Raw genomic sequence first — 17556 nt, forward strand, 5'->3', positions numbered from 1 at the left:
GCGATAGTCTTGACTAAGTTTATCCGTCTCACAGAGCAATGTAGTGTACCAAGTGCTATCTTGTATGTTAAAGAAACAAAACACTGAAGTCAAATTTTCTTTGCGGATTTTTCTATTTTGTTCTTTAGGATAATTCAAAGTTACGTCTTGCGGGAAGAATCTGGCACACTTTCTTCTGAGGCTTCGGATTTTAACAAAGCCCATCTAAGCAAACGTGGTGGAATAATGGCGTCTTTGTACACATCACATCCAGCTGATAGCGGATTGACAATTGAACTCTCACTCGAAATCAATAGAAAGCTACAGGCTGTGTTAGAGGACACATTGTTAAAGAACATAACACTAAAGGTGAGTGTTGTGCAGTATGCCGTTAATGGCACGCTCATCTTTTTTTAATAAAAATTGACATTTTTGGTTATACTAAAGAGACTGCTGATGTAGCAATGATAAGGCTGCTGCTTTCTTAATTTCAGTGGATCACCAAGGTTTTCAGTATGTGTCAAAATCCATTGCTTGTCACTCAAACATTTCACAGCATTGGAGTAAAATGTCAAATGACTTATATTTCATTTAATTGTTAACAGAATTGGCCCTTTAGTAATCTGTTTTACTAAAGTTGTTTAAAATGATTGAATTAAAGTCTCAAAAGAGAGATCCTTACATAATAAAATCACCATTTTGAAAAACAAATGCAAATTTGCTTGGGGCATGAAAGAACTATTTATCAAATCAGTAAAACAGTACTTCCTCAATATTACAAATCAGTGTTTAAAATGAGACATTTACTTTGATCACAAATACAAACTCGCATGTACTTTAGTCTAGTTACCAGAGACGATTGTAGGTTTCTTGTGGAAATACAATATCATGTGGGAAAATCAATCAATTATATAATTCCCGTTATGAGCGTCAGTGTTGCAGTTCTGATGCTTTGTAGCATTTAGAGTATCACCATGGCAATTGATTTTAACTGCACTCAAATACAAATTAAATAGCAATCATTATTTAAAAGCACAACATTAACTGGATTCCTGCAAATCCTAAGCTAGGGCCCACATACGCAGCCTTTTCAGTAGTCTGAATTATCACCTAAAGATATAGTAAAGAGCAGATTATCAATCTTGCACCCAAATTACTCATTTAATTATGTACGCCAAGACCGATATTTTATACTTAATTATGGGTAACCAGTGTAGTTAACTCACAACTACGCCTGATTGAGTATGTGTTGCTCAGATGAATGGATGCTAATAGTATAAAACTGTATGCATTTGAAAAATAAAGAAATGCTCCCATTGAATATAGATTTCAAGATTATAGGATAATTTAGTAACTAGTACTTCTATTTCTAGTGACACAATTCAGGTTACATATTAACAATTCTTAAAGACCGTCAGAGTGAGGATAACTACGAAACCTCAGGAAGGTCACCAGTGAGGATAGCTAAGAAATCTCATACCAAACATATTGCATCTTACAGCTAGACATACGTAGTTGCCAAGACATGACTGCACATTCAAGATGGTCGCCTGGGCAATAGAAAATATACCTGCGCTTGAATATCCATGTTGTTGGGCAAAAGATAATCATTAAATGAATGTGCACAAATTCCTACAACTGCAAGTGTATGTACTCTGGAATTCAAAAAAACAATGAGACCCACTACCACTAGAGGGACGAAGAGCCTAGTCAGGACAGCATACCTAAAATGGCTGTGCATACTGGGGAGGATTTTTGATTACACGAAAAGGTCTAAATATAGAGGTTCTAACCCCATTTCAGTCTACATGCATGAATTTCATGATAAGTACCGTGGTTTACAGAACAAATGTACAGTGAACGATAGAAATCTGTAGTGCAATACAGGTACAATACATTTCTTTGGTTTATCTTTCTTCATAGGGTAAATATAAAGGTGCATTTTCTACATTTCACCTCAGTCTGGATTTATACAACAGGATTTACATGTATACATCTTGGATGGTTTTCCGAGTTATAGTAATTAGCTGGGACATTTGTTACAATACACCACATTTTTAGAGCTATTTGTGGTATAATTTCGAAATGTCCCTTGCAAATTATTAGTCCTTAAGTTTTTGTCTGGTATGTGGTGTTTAGGCAGAGCACTGCCTACATTTATAATTCTCTTTTATTTTATCTATGCTCCAACCTTCTGTGACACTCAGCTTGGCTTGACTTTCTCTTTAGGAGCCAACGAAATGTGGTTTGTGTATCTTATTCATTTCTTGAAAGCCGATAAGGGTCTTTAGAATGAAATCCAGTTGTTATTAAAATATGCTGCCAGTTCTCTGAAAGCAGTTTATTTTGTTTATTGCATAGTGTGCTAGTGTAGTGACACTAACAACACCGTCACATTATTTGTTCTTAATCACAACACCAGTCCGTCTTCATAGATCTTTTTAGGAGTTTACTTTGTTACCCTCTTTCTCTAAGCCTGGACATAGAAACATTTGCCTCTGCAAAATAGTCTTGTTTTTACAGTTATTTATTTTCTGTACTTGAAAACATTCCTCTCAGTTTTGTATATACTCATTTATATAGTTTGCCTGAAAAATGAATGATAAATGAATGATTTGTAAGTCAAGAAAACTGATCTTTTATGTCATGTTGCATCATGAATTTAAAGAACTTGCTTTGTTGGTTTAGCCATAGGAAAATGAGTTTAAGGCTGACAAAGATCCCTTCCAAATACATAATATGTTGACTATGTAGTGTTGTCCCAGGATGATATTGGAGCAGAATGAGTTAGCGTTGAGGTAAATCCATTTTTCCTTCACTCTACCACACAGTTAGCCAGATTTGGGGAAGGATTCTGTTTCGCAGACACCTTTGTTTGCAAGTAAATCTTCTTTAAACATGGAGTGGTTTTTACTCGGTGTTAGTTGTGCCGTTTGCTAAGAAAACCCCAGAGACACTATAGAGCTTACCATGTGAATATATAGTGTCACTGTGGGCTTGTAAGGCCTCTAATTGAGGTACACTACTATAGAGGGTTTCATTGTTAAAAAGTCATGAATATGTAAGTTGCAGAATCAAATTTTTTTAATCCCATACTCTCCGTTGTATCTGATCTTATTAAGGGAACTAACACAATAATGCATTGTGACCTACTTTCTACTAAGAACTGCCAACCTGATACTGTCAGTTCTCCTGGAAGTTCAGCTGAATTTTTTCAGTGTTTTGGGCATGACAGGGATCCATGTAATTAATTTACCTAATTTATCTGGCTTTTTTTTTTTGCATCAGGTCCATATGTCTTTACGGAAACACTTGGCAGGTTCTTGTCATTTTTGTGTTAGTGCTTGCAAGAATATGCTATACTAACAATTCTTCCTTGAGGAGATTAGATTTAACTTATTTGTTGTTTTGGTCTTTCTTCAAAACCATCCCAGATCCAATTCTTAACATTTTTCTTGATGTAATGTTGACAAAAATATATGGATGATGGCGTCCTAATGTATCTTTATTTTCACAGAAGTCTTCATCTTGAAAAATATGTAATAGGATAGTATGAAAAAATTTGGTATCAACCGAATCATAATTTTTTTGTTACATAAATTAATACCTACCGATGGGAATGCTATTTGGCTTTCATGGAGCAGAAGCCAGTGCGCATTGTCTAGAATAGGTGGAGTCACCACACCTTGTCACTCGAGAAGACTTCTTTGAACAAAAATAGGTTGCACACTTATGAGCCCAACACTAGATGGCAGGAGTATGCACAGCATGTGAATCTAAACCACTACATAACACAAACTGGGTACAGGTAAGTAACATATTCTTTTTGATGTATACATTTAACCCTGGATTCCTCATCTTTAGAAAATTTCCCAGGTGCCAGACTGGATCCGTAGAATTCTTCTGCAGTGCTCTCATTTGTTGGTAGGTGATTCTGTGTGTATCTGCGGTGACTCCGTACCACCCTTAAAGTGACCGAGTGGAGCCGTATATAAGTACCACCCCTGTACCCTGTTGCCTGTTCCCTCTATGTAAGCCCTGCTCCCACCCTTTTCATTTTTTCTGAATACTTCAAAACTATTGCAGTGTTCTAGGGAATTCTGTCAATGCCAAAAATAACAGAATTCGCACTGAACCAAGACTCTAGGAAGCTGATGTCGGTCATGGGGGTGAACGAGAGGTGCTTTGGCTCTATACACAACTCTTTAAGTCATGCAACAAGCATGCCCTAATTGCATCAAAGGGCGTTTCGGGACAGAGATGGTGAAACTATCACCGAACACAAGAACAGGTCACAGTCGAAGCATAGGTCCCGCTCCACATTGCAACCCGGCCTTGAGCCTGCTCCTGTGAAAAATCCACTTCTAGTTCGAAGACTTCTTTTAAGTACGGGTTGAAGTTTATATACAAGCACAAGGAAATGGACACCATAACACCACTTGAAATCTAGCGCGAGGGCCACATAAGAGATTGCACTCCTCCGAGGTCTCTGGATCCGAGCCGATCCCGCATTTGGTCCTGACATGCCAGAATCCCCCAGCCCATGCAGACTTCGGCACTGACTTCTACAGCGATGCCTGGGTCCATGCAGGTGTATTGTGTACCAGTGCTGACAGAGATTCCACTGGTGCTAATCAATGATTTGATACCGATCTTGGACCCCGAATCAATGACCGCCTGTTCCAGGCCTGTGTCGCCTTAAAAAATTGCAAAAGCACAACCAGTGGTTATAGTCCGATCTCTACCCAGATGCCAGTACCAAGAGAGAATTCGTGCAGTTTTTGATTCTAATTCAGACACAGTGAAAGAAGCACCCATTTTCCTTCACGACACATAATGATGAGGAAGGGGAAAAGCTGCTCCCTTCTCATTATACTGAAGATTCATTGTATGTTGACTTAATAAATAAAACTGTGCTGCATACATGTTCTAAAATGCAGTTAGATTTGCTACCGGGCCCACTAGTAGAAGAAAGTGGTTTGTTTGCAGTGGTACCGGAGGGTAGTTAAAGGATTTGAATTGCAATTGCCCACTCTGTAGACAAAAACAAATATATTATATTTTTAAACCAGGGTCAGCTTTATCCGATCCTTTGTTGCCATTTACTGAAGCACTTACTGATTCCCTTGTGGCTTCATGGTTTAACGTATTCTTAAGCCGCACGTCGACCCTTGGCTCAGTAGCTTACAAGTTCCCCAGTGACAGGGACTTACTACTTAAGCACCTTACAGTGGTGAGCCTTTTATATTCAAGATAAATAAGGTTAATCTTAATTCCTCTGCAACCTACCCTCAAGATAGTGAATAAAAAACTATTTGTTTTCTGAAAGTGACGGTTTTATTTAGCCAGTCTAGTACTTAGATTTATTAAAGCTGTCTGCCTTCTGGAGAGGTACACCCACGCACTATGGCATAGGGCCAGCGACATCTTTCCATCCTCTGGGTGCCACTAGCCCAAATTATACACAGGGCCTTCCCTCCACTGCAGCAAGTTTGGCACACTCTGGATTCAATTTCAATATTTTGTGATCAGTCCTGGGTCTCTGTAAAGATGGCTCTGAGGCTTCTTGGTCTCCTAGACTTGTACATCCTTCTCATGCCAAAGGCCAGATGCATATGCAGGCTCTTCAGTGGACCCTAGGATATTAGTGGGTTCAGCATCATGGATACCTCTCGGACTCCATCCAGATCTCATAGGAGAAATCCCTGGATCTTCTGTGATGGCAAACAAACACCAACCTGTCTCCCTTCCAGGGTTCACGGTGATGATAGATGTGCTGCTGCTGGATTGGGAGGCCATTTTAAAGAGGTGGATGTCGGAGGTCTCTTCCTCTGATGGAAAGCAGGCTTCATGTCAGTCTTCTGAATCTTCAAGTGATTCATTTGTCCCTATAAACCTTCCTGCGTTTATCAAAGAGAGGCTTTTGCAATGATGCATTTTCTCGATTCTTCTAGAAACCCACAGGTCGGTATTTTAGACCCCTCAGACACCAAGGACTTAGTCAATGTGCCACCCTGAATCAGAAACCGAGTTGTAGTACAACCATTCTATAACCCACTGAGCAATATTTGAGTGAAATTTGTTTCAGGTAACGATCGATCCCATGAGACATTACAAGGATAGTGTAATCTCAACCCCTTTTAAATAACTACATACTCAAGAACACGAGGGAAGCATTTCAAATATTTATTTAAAATCAGAATCCTTGTCTAGTGCACACAATGTGAAATGTAAGTACAATGAGGACAAATAAAATGACAGTAGCAATGTTCACCAAAAAAAAATCTGATTTGGAGGAATCACTCTAACATGATTGTGATAAGTCTATTGCAATCCTACCCTCATTCTGCTCATTGTAAACACTAATCTAATTCTAGTGCAGCAGAAAAAAGCTTTCAAGTTTCTGAGATGGTAGACACCCACATACCTGTTTGAACAATAGAGCTTATGTTCAATGCAGTCTCAAGATCTGCTGTTCTTGAGTCACAAGGTCAGCTGCGAGTGAAGCTAAATCCATTCTGTCCTGGTAGCCTTCAGTTGTGTCCGGAGATATGATTCTGTACAAACTCTCTCTCTACCATTCATTCTCTGTGCTCAGTGTTTATACCCTTATTTCATTGTTAAAAATTCTTAGTATAAACAATCAATAGGAAGTGGTCTGACGCCCTTTAAATAATTTTCGTTCTGAAAGACTGTATTCTTTTGAATAACAAAAATAAACAAGACACCTAGGGCCAGATGTAGGTGGCCAAATATTGAGCGCTATTTGGCTGCGAGCAATGTAGGTGAGTTTAAACCTACTAGCAAAATAAGGAATCGCAAAATTGCGATTCCTTATTTTGCTCTTGCATTTAAGGAATCCGAAATTGTGATTCCTTACATGCAATGTAAGTAGCACAAAAGAAAGTGCACTTTAGCCTTAAGGAATCGCTAATTACCACCAACTTCAAGTTGGTGGAAATTAGCGATTTCCTTTAAAAAAGCACTTTCTTGCTTTTTTTAAAGTGCCATGTGGCACACATTCATGCCCTTAGTGCATGTATGTGCGCCACATGTGCACACATGCACATTTCAGGGGTGCAACAGGGTGTCCTTTTGACAACCTGGCACCCTTGAAATAGCGATCGCTATTTGCCATTCTTTAATAGCGAATCGCAAATAGTGAATATCTAGCCCATAGGAATGAATGGGTAGGTATTCCTCATTAGCTAATCTCAATTTGTGATTCGTTATTAAGGAATGTTAAGGAATCACTAATATTTTAGCGATTCCTACCTACATTCAATCTTGCGAGTCCTTAATAGCGAATCTTCTAAAATTCGCTATTAATGATTCGCAAATCTGATTTTACCTACATCTGGCCCATAGTTGTCAATCTTCTTGAAACTCTTAGAAATCAATAACAAACTAATGTAAAATAAAGAAGTCCGCATTTAGATTAACTTCTGCAAAATATATTCATGTAGCTTGTTTTTCATATTGCAGAAAATAATGATATAAACTTAGGGTGCGTCTGATTACACAAACGCTATGTGCTACTTCGACAAGCAAGGTGGTGTGAGGTCCTGGGTTCTGTGGCAGGAGATGCTACGCCTATGGAGGTGGCTGGACCTGCAGAACATCTTCCTGATCAACAACCACCTGGCAGGCTCTGAATGCATGAGCAGGCAAACTGAGAATGCATTGTCTAGAGGACCATGGATCGTGTATTTGTCTAAGAGGGCTATGAGAATTTGCATCAACCTCACAAATGTCCATTGCAGGGATGATGAGCTCTTTGTGTGTTTTTCAGTGGTAAAGAAGTGAAAGGCGGTGTAGAAGAGTGCCATAGCAGGCGCAGGGGAAAGGCTATATTGAAATAAGGGCGCGGCCGCTTTGATGTCCTCAGTGGCCGCGCGGCTCACTGAGGACATCAAAGCGGCCGTGATAGTGATCAGGCAGTGCTTTTCAGGCTGCTAAATGGTGCGCGCGCCCGGCGCACATGCACTGTATTTGGAGGCCTGAAAAGCACTCGTTTGCTCTTCCAGATCCCCCTTTAACCCCTTCTATGCCCATGACGAGATAGTCTCGTCATGGAGCGCGGTTGCGCTGTGCCCATGACGAGACTATCTCGTCATGGACCCCGCCCGCTAATGAAAGGCCCGGCACTGGAGGGGGAAAGGGCGGGGCACTCAAGGTGTTAACAAAAGCTCTCGCGAGAGCAGCGCTAAAGCGCTGTCTCAGGCGAGACCTAAAAAACAGTGACAAAGGGTCAAAAGGAACTTGCAAGTGGGAGATAAAGAGGCAGGGAGTGTATAGAGGTGGATTAAAGAGGCAAGAGGTGAAATAAAGACTATGCAGCCTTCGTATTTGACAACCTGATCTTTAATAGTGCAGGCCACGGGGTTCTGCGCAAAACTCTGGGCCCCAGCACTTATCCTTTTACAAATTAAGCTCTGACAAAGCCGTGTGTAAAAAGAGGCTCGGGAAAGGAGATTTCAGTATATTGAGAGATGGAGCACACTGGCGTCTGGATGCCTTGTGCCCTTAGTTTGTTTGGTGCCTTCGGTCGGAATACTTTAACATGTGCTGGTAGACATTGGAAAAAATGGTACAAAGCGCCAACTATCATTGCCTTTGTATGACGGTAGCATCCGCATGCTTAATTTGAAAAATCCTGCGATGTGGGTCCCACCAATGGTTAGAGGAAGTGGAAAGAGATTAGCGTGGTCTCTAGAATACAAATCATTTGGAATACGTTTGCCCTGTTCCCACTGGGGAGCAGGTGATTCAGCAATGAACGGACATGAAGACTTTCCCCTGTGCATGCTTCAAACGTCAAAATTCGCTTTCAAGTATTTGGGGTTCAAAGTTTCCCATATACCACAATCTCAATAAACTAATTTCATTGAAAGCGTTTGAAGTACTAAAGAGTAAAAAAAACAATACTTCCACCTTTGTTTTACAGATTTCGTGGACATTTATACTTTACAAATGTCGGTCTCTTTCGTAGCCTATACACCACGAGAGAGAGAGAGATAGAGAGACCGAGAGACCCACCCTGCATGTCAACTTAGTTATATGCACTCTATTGACTTTTCGAGGGCTTTACCTCTTGTAGTAGACTAATACAAGACATATAGGGGCATATGTATCAACCTCTCCATTTGCGATTCTCAAATAGCGATTTTTTGAGAATCGCTATTTGAGAATTGCAAAACGGGATGTATTTAAAAAATTGCTAAACTTTTGCGATTTCTTAAAATTCCTTAATTGCGATTAGCAAATTGCGAAATCACAATTAAGGAATACCTTCCCATTCATTCCTATGGGCCAGGAGGCCCTTAGCAATGAATGGGAAGTCCTTCTCAATTTGCGATTCGCTATTTGCTAATCGCAAATTGAGAATAATTTCAAAGGTGCAAGGGTGTCATGATGACACCCTGATGCACCCCTGAAATCAGCATCTGTGCACATATGGCGCACATACATGCCCTTAGGGCATGTATGTGCACCACATGGCACTTTGAAATATGCAAAAAAGTGCATATTTCAAAGAAATCGCAATTTACCACCAACTTGAAGTTGGTGGTAATTTGCGATTTCTTAAGGAGGAATCGCACAACTTGGGTGCGTGTTACATTGCATTTAAGAAATCGCAATTTGCGATTTCTTAAATGCTTACGCAAATTTATGAAATCGCAAATTTAGCGAGTCCTTAAGATTGCGAGGCTGAAATGCCTCATACATCTCCTTTTGCGATTTTGTAGTCGCAAACGCTGTTTTTTTGCGATTCGCAGCGTTTGCGAATACAAAATCAGTTGATACATATGCCCCATAGTCATCTGTTCCAGTCTACATTTAAAAAAGGGATGTGTACATTCTGCATTTACTCTTCTAAAATACGCATCGGCAGATCCAATAGGTCTTACCAGTGCAACAGCTATTGGCTTTATCAATGTCTGTTAGCCCTGTTGTATAGCAGCATGGCTGAAAGTCATGGGAAAAAAGCACTAAGACGCCGCTGGCCCTGGCTGTGTCATAGCTTTGTTTGTCTGACAGGAGAGAGGTGACAAGCAACACATAAGGCCGGGAAAGCAGCACAACACGGAGGAGATGGAGGGCGGGTGGACAGAAGGTATACAAGACGGCAATAGATGGAGCTGGAGCACAGATCACGGAGGAAAAGTAGGTGTGGGGAACGGGAGTCAGTGGGACAGTGGTGGTGAATACCAGCAAGTCAGCAGACGAGGAGGGGAATTGGCAAAAAGTGGTTCTGCATTGAACATATGTGTATTGCGCATTTGATTACTAACTACAAGGTAGTAGTAATAGAGGTGGCATGAGCAAACCTTCGGCAAGTATAACAGTGCTAATTTGATGTAAGCAGGAAATGGCTCTTTTTAAGATGGGAAGGTTGTTGAGGATGAGAAGGAGCCAAGTCAAATGTATGCCCAAAGAGCGCTGTGATGTATAGTGACTGGCATGATATATGAATATTACTTTTAAGTAACACACTTGCATAAAATGAGGAAAAGATAGGGTAGGTGGGGTAGCACAGGGTCAGGTTACGGTAGAGAAGAAACGGACCAGGGTATTGGGGTGGGAAGGAAAAGAAGTAACATGACGGAGATATGTGATGTGCCCTGAAAACACAAGCACCCACATGGAGTGCTTGAGCACAAAAAAAAGAAGCGCCAAAAACACCACACTAAAGCAAACCAGTGGTTAGCTATGGGTGAGCTGTAAGCCCATTGTGTGTAAATAAAATGTCTGGAAGAGATGGTGTATGCACTGTCTAGCCAAGACCTAAATTAAGTCGACAATAGGTTATCCATAAGACAGAGGCTGTGGCCTTTGTAACACTAAAGGAAATATATAGCAAAATAAGCTTGACACTGTAGACAGGCAAGTGTGCCATTCTGAGTGAGTTACCTTTGTATTATTCAAATTACTGAACAAGTATGGGTGTGTCTGAAAATCAGTTTCCACATTTTTATAGAATAACAAAGGTTATGTATTTTCTGGACATAACACAAGAACAGTCGATATTTTAAGCATTACAAGGGGATCTGTTCAAGAGGCATAGTGATAACTATCTGAAGCCAATCCACTAACCGTGATTAAACATGTACCCGCTTTTGGTACTAACTTTGAAGTAGTACTTTTTGATCCCACTAGGCAAGAGCCTGTATTTTTATCAAAACAATGCCCCTAATTGCTTACTTCTCATCCTTGAGCCCCAGGAGATGATTGCACTTGGTGCTATGAGCGCCTCCTAGATGTTGGATACGTGACACAGGACTGCACAGCTTGCATTATGTAGTGTGATCCAACTTCTGGAGTATACAAATGTTGGGAGATCACAAAGCCTCACATGAGAAAGTTAGATAGTACGGACATCGTGTGGTTGTCAAAGATTCTGGCCACATAGAGGCCGTCCTTCCACTGTCTGGACCAAAACGAATGTTGGACACACACACTTATGTTCGTCAGGATCTCTTCATGGACGCGGTCAATGAACCTAGACCATTGATCCTTCTGTTTGTGAATGAGCAGATTCCTTAATGCATTTCCTCTCTGCTTTTCAAATATGTCAATTTGTTGTGATTGGTCTTGGCTGTATTGAGGAACCATTTTCGAGAAAGCTTTCGACATATTGCTTCGTTAAAATTGTAGCAGGATATCTAAACATATTTTCTGCTTGTTACTTTTGTGCTTAAAAGTGTATCTATGTAGATTACTTTAATCACATAGTTCATCTGCTGATACTTAGCAATGGCTTGAAGCATTTTCATTGTGGGCTGTTCTGAACAAAGGGCTAGCATTTTTCCAGTCCTGAGAAGAAAACTACAGTTTACACTGTGTTCTTTTTTGTGTTTAATTTTACCAGACCACCCTTGCTGCTAGTTTTGTTTATTGTTCTCAAAAGTATGGAATGGTCAAGTGTTTCTTTTCCGTATATACTTTGGAATGAGTGTCTCTGTAGCTCTGTAAGGTTTATTTTATATTGCATTCTTTTTCAGTGTTTTAGTTCTCTGTAAGCAGCATATTATTATCTCTGGGAACGTGTTCATAATAGTTGGAAAAGGACGCGCTACCAGCCAAAAGAGATTTAAAAAATCTGACCTGCTCAAATAAGTTTTCGTTTCATAGAATGTAACCCTGGATCTAATATTTATTTATGGCATGCCACCATGCTTACTAAGACAAAGCAAGGGAGAGGAGTTGGCCTAACGGTTAGGGCGCTCGACCTCGGATCTGGGAGAACTGGATTCGAGTCTCGGTAATGACGCTGATTCTGGGCAAATCACTTAATCTCCCGTGCCTAACAAAAAATGAATGTGTGTCCTCATATAACGTAACTGGTGCTATGTAAAGCGCTCTGATACCTGATTGGATTCGGGTCAAGTTCGCGCTATATAAAAACTCTGCAAAAAAAAAAAAAAAAGGGTTTCTGGCACAAAAAACATTGGCAGTTGTAGGGAAATTGATCCAGCGACCAAACGGTATATGTAGGACAATAACAGACAGGATAGTCTGATGTACCTATTCAGTGATCCATACTAGCCAACATTCAGTCAGTAAAAGAGGTAGGGTTTTTCAAGCTTTAAAAATGCTACTTTACTTAATGATGCAATCAGCGTAAATGACCTATAGCTCTGACTCTGACCTGCACATGTTCAGCTTGGATTCTGTGCAGCACAAAGGGAGCCTCTATAGCCCTTAAACGAATGGCAAGCGGTGCTGGTGCCAAACTGCTCCTGTTGAAACCTCGCTGGGGCTCAGTCCTCTGTTCTGTACCTGGGTATACTGTGGCCACTTCCACCTCTCCTCGCATTCTCAAATCATCCAGGTCCATGTGTGAGTGGTTAATTTCATCCAGGTTTTTGCTTTGCAATCTGGGACTAGTATGCCACCTGTATGTCATGATTCTCCAGAACACAAAGTGCCATAGGACCCTGGAACATCAGAATGCTCCATCTGCCTTTGGTCGCCACTTCCTGAAAAGTGCAGGAATAGGAAGTGGAGAACAAAGGTTTGTGGTGTACACCAGAATACCAAGCTAGGATCACCCTAGGCAGAGGAAGAAGCAAGCGGGTTGGAGGTTAGAGCTCAGTGCATGACATTTCTCTGAGGTTTTCCAAAAAAGAAGAGTACACTGTGACAGCTAGCTCCCTTGTGATCCTTGAGGCAGGCGCTGACAGTTTCATAGACCCTCAGGATGATCCATCAACTGGCGATGAATGTCCATAAGCCAGCGTGGCTGGGATCTGAAGCAGACCAAGTCCAATTGATGAGAAAGTATAAAAAATAGCACAAGAAAATGCTCCAAAGTGATAATGAGTACTGCCACCTCACCAGACTGCCGGGCTGATACACACTGAATGTATAGCATTTGAAAGACTGTAAAGTGCAGTCGTTTCACAAGCGTGGAGAGCAAAGTTTACAACAGTCGTGCATAAAATGAGGTATGCATCCACGCAGGATAAAAATAAAGGAGCAGAAAAGGAAAATCAATCGTCTCCACCACGGAGAATCAGGCAGCCTCTGAGAAGTCACTACAGGATGTAAAGTACTGGTCCGCGCCTGACCATTTTTACATTGCATGGCCATGTGTGCTCAGACAAGCTGTAACGCCATTACTGCCTATGCGTGCTATCTCGGTAACAGACTGAGATCTCTCGGGCGTGGATTGACTGCACAAGATGGCGGTCCACCTTTGTGAGGCTCCGCTCCGAGTGCTGGGGAATCCACTAGAATACTGACAATCAGGCATACCTACCCGGCAATCACTCAAGGGAGGTGTGCACCGGCTGCTGGGGCACTATTTTGCCGCTTTTGCAGATGGCGGGGACTATGATCCATTGCGACAGTCCTTACCCATCGGCTTGCAGTCTCTCTCCGTTCGAGGCCGGCGGTGCCGGGACAGCCTAGACAGCAAGAAGGCACTGATCATTGCACATCTCAGCCCTCCTGAGGCCTGGGGCCCGGTCTGCACCACATGCTCCTGGAGGATACAGACGCCGGGCCCGGGAGGTGGCCTCCCCCTTGGGCCTGCACCCCTGGAAGACACTTGAGGGAGTAGCCTATCCAGGGGTCACGCCTTTCACCTTCCCTGCCCTCGATATCGCAGCTCTCCTGGGAGCCCCGTGCCCATCCGCACCGGCGGCCATGAGACCGTGCTGATGCTGGGCCTGGGAAACGACCGAATATAACCCAGGTGAGCGCTCCTTCCCCTCAGGCCTGCATTACTGGGAGACGCCTGGCAGAGTGACCTGCCCAGGGGATGTTCCCTTCATCTCCACGGTCCCCGGAACGCAAGTTGTGGCTCTCTTCTCCCAAATCCGTTACTGGCCCCTGGACTGTTGATTGGAGCCAGCAGAGCTGTTTTCTGAGAGGGGGGGGACTTTACCCAGTGCCTTTTGTGGAAGGGCGCCTTGATGGAACCCATGTACTCCTGGGTAGCCTGTATGCCCCAAACACGGACCTGGCAGGTTTCTGTCCACTTTATCCAGGTTTTCTAGCGCAATGGCCAGGCATCCCCTGGATACTGGGCAAGGACTGCAATAGCATACGGTATTGTCCACCTTGATGGATCTCATCCACCCCTCCTGCAAGCACCCACTCACCTCTACTACGCAATTTGCTCATTGGGCCGGACATTGGTTCTTGTCAGATGCTTGGAGGGCCCACCATCCAACTTCTAAGCAGTACTTTCACTATTCAACACCCATGATTTATATGTCTGCATCGATCACTTCCTCTGCTCCTCCACTATCCTCCCGCAACTCAATCACTCAGACTACCGTGGGTTTATCATCTCTGATCATGCAGCTTATGTCATGGAAATGGACTGGGATGCACCACCCACCCCAGTCCCCACCTGGGGGCTCCCCCGGGAAATACTTGATGACCCTAGCTTCAGGGACACCAATCTCGAGCATATTTGCCACTCTTTTGCAGAAAACCATACCACGACCACCACCTGTGCCATGGAATGTGATGCTTTTAAAGTTATCACACGGGGGTGTGCATTCAAAATATAGTGGGAGTGCGTCGGGGGCTTGAGAGAGACCTGGCCCAGGCAGAGTTAGCCCTGATGGAGCTGGAGCATCGGGCCCGCACAGTACAGTGGCCCAGGCGACCCTCAGCAATACGAAAGTCAGGCAAGCAACCCTTTTGGAGCGTCTCCGCTGCTTCAACTTTACAGCATATACAGCCCGGGTACACTCCACAGGCGATAAGCCGAGCCGCCTCCTGGAGTGACTTGCGTGCCTGGAGGTCAGCGCACCTTCAGTCACAGAGATTGTCCCAGCCCATGGCCCTCAGCAACCTAGAGGCTTGAGGTTCCAAGAGGACCTTGAGCTGAATCTGAACAAGTCATTTGGGTAGAGTTTTCAGGGGCTTGACCACAGCCCAACAGGAAGGCGCATAATACTGAGAAATCTACTTACCACTACTTGCTCTACAGACACAGCAAGTTAGTAGGATAATGCTTTATGATTAATGCACAGTATGGGAGCCTAGAAAAGGTTCACATTGCAACTGGAAAACTTTATTTGCCTTTAACAATAGGTCTGCAGCTTTAGACTGTTCTAGATTCACACTCTTTCCCACTTCCCTAATAAAAAGATATAATAGAACAATTTATCGGTAACATTTGTTATGCTTCATATTCAACATGCTAAAGACACACAAATGATGGATGGAATACAGAAAAAATCAAAACATTCACCTCCAGTCCAGAGATCTGGATTAAATCCATCAATCTTTTACTCACCATGCCACCCCAGCTTTAGACCCAGCCATATGCAAATCAGTCTTGAACCTGCTCCTCATGGGAACAGTCAAGCCTGAACTGCCAAGCCAGGTCCTCCCTGGACCAGAAACAAGCATCTCAGGACCGGTTTCGGGGTTACACCCCTCATCAGCCAGGCTAGCTTGAATCCAGTGGCACAGTGGCAAGTCATGAGATCAGGGTTGAATCCATTATTCTTTTGCTCACAATGCCTCCCCAGTTTTCATATTCAACATGCTGTCATGAATCTAAAAATGGTGGATATGTTGTGAGTCCTTTTAGTAGACATCATACTGAGGTCACGAAGGCTCTGACAATGGTCTGTGCTCAAAGAAACTTGCTTCCATGTAAGTGAATCTAGAATGGTTTCAAACTGAATTACTAGTTTTACGAATAAGTACATTTTCCATACTTCTGTCAGTCAAATGTGTCCCATGATCTTCAGCAGTAACATAACCTCTTCCATCCTAATACAAAATAATTTGTATTTTTGTTGCAAAAAGTTGTGAGACCTAGGAGACTGGGGTATTTCGTTTGCGCAGTGTGCCATTCTAGGCCTATTACATTAGCCACAAAGAGTTGCCTTGACAAAGTGAAGTCTGTCATTCTTTCCAAGTAAAGGCATATGACCATTGTCAAGGGTTTTCAAATACTGTTTAGGTAAAGTGGATAGTTTAAGAAAGAAATGTGTTCGAATTCTCCTTGTGTAAAAAAAATAAAGTGTGAAGAACTACTCTGTATGACAAACTGTTATTTGAAACTATTCTATATTTACGAGTGGTTTTTAGTTCTCTCGTACAGGGGTTGGACGCAGAATAGCATCTTGGTATCATAGGTGTGCCTCGAGTAGTTCACTCGAACTTCGACTCTGAATCAAACGTGGGCTGCCCTTTGGATTCCACATTTCAGTTGTTTTTATTTCCTGGCCGCATGAGTGGTGCCTTTATGAAAATATTGAAGGACGTGCGTTATTTAGGGACCATAGAGACTTTTGAACTTTGTAACTTTGCCGTGGAGGCTGCATAAGAATAGCTCAATTACTTCAATTTGCTGCTTTTGTTGGACTTTTTGATGTCTAGTATGGGAAAAGGCCCTGTTTAGCTTTGCCTGAAGTGTCATTGAAGATTTCCATGGATAGCCATTCGTGCATTGTATTCTGATGGCCACTTCTAACTACAGATGCCTCATCTTATGAATATCCTCAGAGTCCAGACTGGATCCAGAGATTCTTCTTGGCAATTTCCTTGCTTGCCAGTAGATGGTGTCGAGCCTTGAAATTACGCCTTATACAGCAACACCCTGTTAGCTGACGTCAGTTCCTTCATTTCTGCACCTTCAAACGCAGATCCGGAACTCGCTCCCTCATTTTATGACACTTGTTAGAAGAACATATTTTTGTCAGACTTTGAACTTTCACATTGTACAAGGGACAGTCCCAACCTATAACTATAGGCTTCAAATCCTGCAAAGACTGCCATGAGCAGCGGTCGGTGACAGACCCACCACCGGTATGTTCCCTGATGTCTAGGCTGCTCACACAGCTCGAAGTTGTGCAGTGACTGCACCAGAATGAACCAGAAGATTATCCAAGACTGTGAGGCCTAGGTCTGCATCACTGAACACCGTCATAAAGCACATAAGAGCCAGGCTTGCTCGAAGATGCAGACACATTTTTTCTCTTGAGGTCACTCTCAAGAGAGAGGTCCTCTTCTCACACATGGTCATCGGGTGTAAGTCAAAGCCTAGGAGAAAGCACAAAATGCCGAAAAGGGACAACCCTTGTTCCCGTCACTCAT

At 42.6% G+C, this 17556-nt stretch overlaps 1 protein-coding gene across 8 annotated transcripts in view; it reads left to right on the forward strand.

Moving 5' to 3' along the window:
• The window catches only part of CCDC186 (coiled-coil domain containing 186), a 422247-nt gene that overhangs the window by 397826 nt on the left and 6865 nt on the right, over window positions 1-17556 (forward strand). For all 8 annotated transcript variants that reach the window (XM_085603302.1, XM_085603297.1, XM_085603300.1 and 5 more), the window contains one exon: window positions 129-348. In XM_085603302.1, coding sequence (XP_085459428.1) covers window positions 129-348 — 220 coding nt within the window. The remainder of the gene's footprint in view (window positions 1-128; window positions 349-17556) is intronic.

This window comes from Triturus cristatus, chromosome 1_2, assembly GCF_964204655.1.
Source record: "Triturus cristatus chromosome 1_2, aTriCri1.1, whole genome shotgun sequence".
NCBI lineage: Eukaryota > Metazoa > Chordata > Amphibia > Caudata > Salamandridae > Triturus > Triturus cristatus.